The sequence below is a fragment of the Amblyomma americanum genome, chromosome 7 (genome assembly GCF_052857255.1).
Source record: "Amblyomma americanum isolate KBUSLIRL-KWMA chromosome 7, ASM5285725v1, whole genome shotgun sequence".
Lineage (NCBI taxonomy): Eukaryota > Metazoa > Arthropoda > Arachnida > Ixodida > Ixodidae > Amblyomma > Amblyomma americanum.
The window spans coordinates 128,526,776-128,532,775 of record NC_135503.1 but is presented as its reverse complement, the minus strand read 5'-3'; the positions used below and the strand labels follow the sequence as shown (position 1 = coordinate 128,532,775).

General features: G+C 45.8%; 1 protein-coding gene across 4 annotated transcripts in view; it reads left to right on the top strand.

Annotated features, from left to right (window-relative positions):
* Positions 1–2,129: 2,129 nt before the first annotated feature.
* LOC144097449 (uncharacterized) overlaps positions 2,130–6,000 on the top strand; it is a 94,629-nt gene continuing 90,758 nt past the window's right edge. For 3 of the 4 annotated variants that reach the window (XM_077630171.1, XM_077630170.1, XM_077630169.1), the window contains exons 1-2: positions 2,130–2,356; positions 3,231–3,352. In XM_077630171.1, the coding sequence (XP_077486297.1) occupies positions 3,316–3,352 (37 nt within the window). In that variant the 5' untranslated portion in view covers positions 2,130–2,356; positions 3,231–3,315. The remainder of the gene's footprint in view (positions 2,357–3,230; positions 3,353–6,000) is intronic. The other variant, XM_077630172.1, reaches the window with a different exon arrangement.

Below are 6,000 nucleotides of genomic sequence, written 5' to 3'. Positions count from 1 at the left end.
GTCGGAGTGTACCTTCAGAAAGCCGCCTAAGACGATGGGGGAACTTGGTGCATTAGCGAGAACCCGGGGTGCTGCACGACTACGAGTTGCACGGAAGGCAGAGAGAAAGAGTGATCACGTGGCATGGAGAACGAAAGCACCGACGAAACTGTAGCAAAGGAGAACACTGAAATTGAAAAGCCTGAAATGGTTACGAGTTAACTCTCGAGTGACGAGGAAGCTCTTCCCGCTAGTATGGTAGAGAAGGCGAGAGGCAGTGCTACTTTCGTCTTCCTGGTACAAAAGATAGTTGCATGATCACTATGATCGAATATAATGATTGAAGAAATTGAGAACAGAGGGAAATCCACGATAAAGAAATGAATAAATAAAACAATGGATCCAAGCATCTCTCCAAATTTGGAGAAGCCATGGCAGTATCTGGAGGTCATGACAACCCTATAGCCTTGGAGTTAGCGAGAGTTGCTTCTGCTGCTGCTTCGGGAGTGGTTTTAATGTGACAGCGTAGAGCTCCCGTTCAGGAGAAAATGCGGCGTCGTCGGCGGCGTGAGCGAGAACTCCGGCGCCAACATCGTCGGCGGAATGGTCGAAGCGTCCGGATTGGTCGGAAAGGTGGCTACATAACACGTGGAGCGGTGGATTGCACAAGTGATTAAAAATAATAAAACTGGTGGCTGGATGGTCGCAACTTCACTCAAATGCCATTAGCGCATGTAAGTATATAAAGTAAATAAGTTGCGCTGAAGCGAAAATTGGGGTAATTCAGAGAGAGAGAGAGTCAGACACGCCACTGTTAAGCCTTGCAGGCATGTTAGTATGGCTTGCTTAAAGCGTGGCTTTATATGTGTGTCTTGTCTTTCACATATTCATTTGGAAAGAGGGAACAGTGTCCCTGTTTGCGTGGGCAACTGCAGGCGGAGCCCATTAGTGGGGCCGCGTCATACCCTTAAAGAAAGAGCTTAAGTGTCCTCCAAATTTTTGGGCAATTTATGTTGAAATATACTACCTAGAAGTAGATGAGTCATCTGAGCTTCTGACACAAACCACACCCTACATACTACGTTATCGTTTGCACACACGCTACCATATGCCTGGCCCGCGTATTTGTTGGTTTTAACTGAAAAACACCGGTGAACATCCACAGGTAAAAAACAATTTAAATCAGTTAAAACCAGACAGAACCGATTCGTGGGCATGCTGAACATAGCCGGCGATCTATTTCGCCGACAAACTTTCCTACCCTCCTTTTTCCAAGCACATCAATGCTTATTACACATATGACAATCCCGGCGATATTTTAAACTCACTTCGAGAAGAATAGTGTCGCAATTGATTCTTTGGTCCTTCAAAGAGCAACAGTGACAGTGGCTTAGCATCTGAGGTCGCACCTCGCTTGATTGTTGGAAATATTTTTGCCACTAGTAAGGACTTTAATAATGAATCCATGGAACACTTTTTTTCAAACCATCGCGTAGAAAGCTCGGGTTCGGCTGCGCATATGAGAAAAAGATATGCCATACCTGCGGAGAGTGTCAGATCACGCCTCTCACAAGGTATTACTAGAAACTGTGGCATTAAGCTCTGTGTTCTCATCATTTATTATTTGGGTGTGCTAATATCATAAAATTTTGAATACTGAATCCAATATCCTCATATTCGATTATTCGAGCGGAATTTATTCGAAACGAATTGAACATGTACTCAAGTTTTCGAATACCTTTCGAATCATTGCCGGCAGTTTCTGATAAGGGCTTACATATTTTCTTTCCCGACTATTCTAAAAATAGGGACCATGCACGCCGGGTACCATGCTGCCACAATCGGTATGCGTGGAATAGAAGGTTCAGCGCTGCGGTGCTGCCCATTCGCGTGGCGGTGTTCATAATTCTCATACATGGCCTCAGAGATTGGATGATGCGGCAAGGCCCAAGCAGGTTCATCAAACACGGCCTTTATGCAGCCACAAGTTAATATACACTGTCTTAGTGTTGCTACCCCCCAAATGGAGATCATTGTGGCGTCTTTTAACATATACTTCGAAAGCTGCGCTCCGCTATTTCTCAGGATTGCTCGCTGAATATTCGCACCAGGTAATAATTTCTTCATCGTCTTTATCGGCAGAAAGTGCGAAGAAAAAGAGCTCCTCCGGAGCTGCTCGAGCTCGCAGTGCACTTCCAAGGGGCACTGAAATCCGGCCCGTGTGCGGGGGTCGCGAAGGCAGACCGGGGCTCTGTAGGCGGCCGTGGTCTCCGGACGGTGCGGTCGCTTTCGCAGACGCCGGCGTCGCGCACCTCTCGCTTTGCGCTGGGCCCACCGCGACAGAAAATTCTCAGGAAGGCGAGTATCGCCCGAAACGGTAAGCCTCTGCTGTTTTGCATCTGCGTATTCTACTTCTTCCCTCCCAGACAGTTCGCAAAATGCCTATCTTCCATACCACAAGACATGGGAATGGATCGCCCTTGGTCCACATTTAGGGGAGACGGTTAAAGGGGGCGCTTTGTGGTGTCTCCCTCTTTTCCCATGTTCGTTGTCGCGCTATGTGAATGAAGACATGAAGTACCGACTCGCCCAGCAACTGATTTTGGACAATTAGCTCGCGCGGTTTGATAGTCTTCCTGCGAAAATTGCTGGTGCTGCACCTCTTCTCCGAAGGTCTCGATAAGCTCCTTTTGGGGCAAAGCTGATTCCTCTGAAGACCTCTTTGACTTTACAAGCGCGCCATGGAAGATGGCTGACGTGTGAGCTGTTCTCATGATACACGAACTTTCTCATTCGCACTCTAGGTGCAGACAAGGACTCGGTGAGGGGGCTGAAACTCACTTTCGACTGATTCTGCATCGCATGGAAGGTCTACAGATTAAGAGAACCTCTGTGGTTTGAAAGATCCGTGATCCATAGTCTCGTCTGACGAGGTCCACGCCATAAGAAGCAAACAACGCACAGCTTATTAACGGTCGACAGCACGGGTCTGAACTGCATAACTAAACAAACGTTACTATATACTGTTCAAACGATACAGCCCTCGGCGTAGCGCAACTTTCTAACGCCCGAGCTACTCTTAACTTAGAACGGACATAATACTGCGGGGTCGGCACCAAAACGTTGTCATGCAAAGGTACTAAAGACGAGAAGTACCACACCACAGAGTTTCGCGAAGCACACTCCTGCAAAACGCGCGACGGAATTCTGAGGTCGCCGCGGCACTAATGACGAGCATGTGGTCGTCCCAGCCACTCACGTCTGGCGCCGCTGCTATGCTACCCTTGGGCCACCGCTGAGGGAGGGACGCCGCTGGCCCGTTCCGCCAAAACCACGATGCGCGCAGGGGGCAGCGGTACTACACTGAACCAAGGTATGCTCCATTCCTCCCGTGGGGCAGCTCGCTTTGCCGTTATCAAGCCACCGCTTCAATCACGCGCCTGCTCACCGGGTTCCCGGTAGACTTTGCAGGTTATGCGCAGTAGCGTTGTACTCTGATGCATTCGCTCGCGTCCCAACTATGCTAAAAAATGCGCGCCCAGCGGAACGTTGTTCGGCGTGCCATAGGGGGCCCGTGAGCCCATGTTGAGCACCACGAGATTATCACTGGCGATCTTGTCATGACATGAAATGTACGGTCACGTGGCACCACAACAGTACGGCACAAGCAAGCATTTTTGGAGTCGAGAAGCTTAATACAGCGGTTTTGGCGTTAATAATAATAATGATGATGATGATGATGATGATGATAATAATAATAATAATAATAATAATAATAATAATAATAATAATAATAATTGTTTGGGGGGGAAAGGAAATGGCGCAGTATATGTCTCATATATCGTTGGACACCTAAACCGCGCCGTAAGGGAAGGAATAAAGGAGAAAGGAAAAGAAGAAAGGAAGAAAGAGATGCCGTAGTGGAGGGCTCCGGAATAATTTCGATCACTTGGGGACCTTCAACGTGCACGTCATTTTTCCTAAAGGCATTTTTAATCCTACACTTCTAACTTTATGTAACCTCTCTGCAATTGAGCCATCAATCTCCCAATCGCTTTACGTTAGCTTACACCGCCGATTAGTTGACATGACCATTGTTACCTCTAGACCCTACTACCTCAGGGAGCGTGACTGTGCCTGCATCGACATCCGGATGGCTACCACCACATTCAAGTATAAGACGTTCAATTATTTCTGCAGATTTACCACACACGGCACACAAGTCTTGTTTTTGATTCAATTTCTTGTCGCTTCAGTTTTAAGTCACCCTGATCTAGCTTCAAAGAGTAGGACACTGTTTCATGAGTTATCGTAAAACGCTTCCTTCCTCATCTGCCTGTTCCAGTATCGATATAGTTCTACACTATGCTTCTTTTGCGTTGAATTTATCCAATTTTTATCTTCCGCGTTTCTAACCTGTCGTTTAATGCTCTTTCTCCGGCCTCGTGTCTGGCATATTGACTGGTTAGTTTCCGAGTTCTTTTCCGCCATTGTGAGTCAACGCTGTTTATGTATAGGTATTTAAATACCTTAGCTGCCTACCTGTTATCGTCCAATTTCCTCAGGCGTTCTTCGTATAGTATTTTACTCTGAGCTTCCTTTGCTTCGAACGATGCCTAGCCCATATTCCCCTGCACTCCCTCGTTTGTGGCTTTCCCGTGGACACCTAGTGCTAATCTTCCAACAGCTATCTGATTTACTTCTAATCTCGACTGAACTTCTCCCCTTAGGCGCAAAACCGCATTCCCAAAAGTAAGTCCTGGTACCATTATTCCTTTCCAAATACCTCTCAGTACGTCATACCTATTTACCCCCCCCCCCCCAGTGCCCTATGCTACGCACTACACGTGATTTTCCATGTATATCTGTCCTTCATTTTCCCATAACCATATAAATTTGCATTCTGCCAGACTGCGTATTTCATGGCCTTGTATTGTAAACGCCTGATAAATGGAACCGTTGAAAATCATCAGACCTAACTTAATTGCGCTATAAGGGAAGTCTAGAACGTCTTCTTCCTCTCCACAAGAATTTACCAGAGTTTTCAAATCTTCCTGGCTATCTGCTAACAGTACGATATCGTCCGCATACTTTAAAGTCGGGATCCGCTGCTCTACTATACCATTCAGTCTAATCTGTACGACAGATTATATCCTACATTACATTCTTGTGGTGTTCTTTTCATATTTCTATTATAAAGCATGAACAGCAGCTGCGACAGAGGACTTAATCATTTGCGCACCTTGACAGATGTAGCTTTAATCCCTTCCCATATAATTCAACTTTATAATATCGGTATATTCCTTGTTGGAAACCAATTATCTCATGACCGATACATTAATCTATTAATATGCTCCGCAGGATTTCTCTATTCACTTAGTCGCAAGCACCGATTATGTCCCGCAAGGATGAATGCAAAGGTCTGTTTTCCGCCCTAACTATTTCTGTGCACTGGGCAAGCACGAACAGGCTATCATCTAAGCGCCTAATGCCTCTGAACCCATTCTGAAGCTCTCGGAGTATCATTACTTTCTATCTAAGACTTCATTTTTAATTCTACCGCCTGCATCGCCAGCCTGTATGTAACAGATGTTATCGTAATTGTTCTGAAGAATTTTATCTTTTTCCTATCTCCTTTCCCGTTATAAATAAAATTCATTCTATAGTATACTCTCTCGCCAGCTGTCCGTCATTCGCTTATTTGTTGTGATTGTTTGCAATGCGTTTAACAACGTTCCCTTGCTTCTTGGACCACGTTCATCGACCAGGTTGGTAGTAATTTTGTCTATCCCTGCAGATATGCATTTAGGAGTATTTCCCTCTGCCTTTTTTTTAGTTAATATTGATCAGTTCTAAGCTCCTTCCCATGGTGTTGTCCTGTGTTGCTAGATTACCATATCGTCACTTCTAAATGACTCAACTATAACTTATTTAATGTGTTTCACGGCGTCGTATCCCTCGAAAAATTTTCCCTCGGCATCTTGAATCCGTTCCCGTTTTCTCTGATGCTTTTTACCCAGA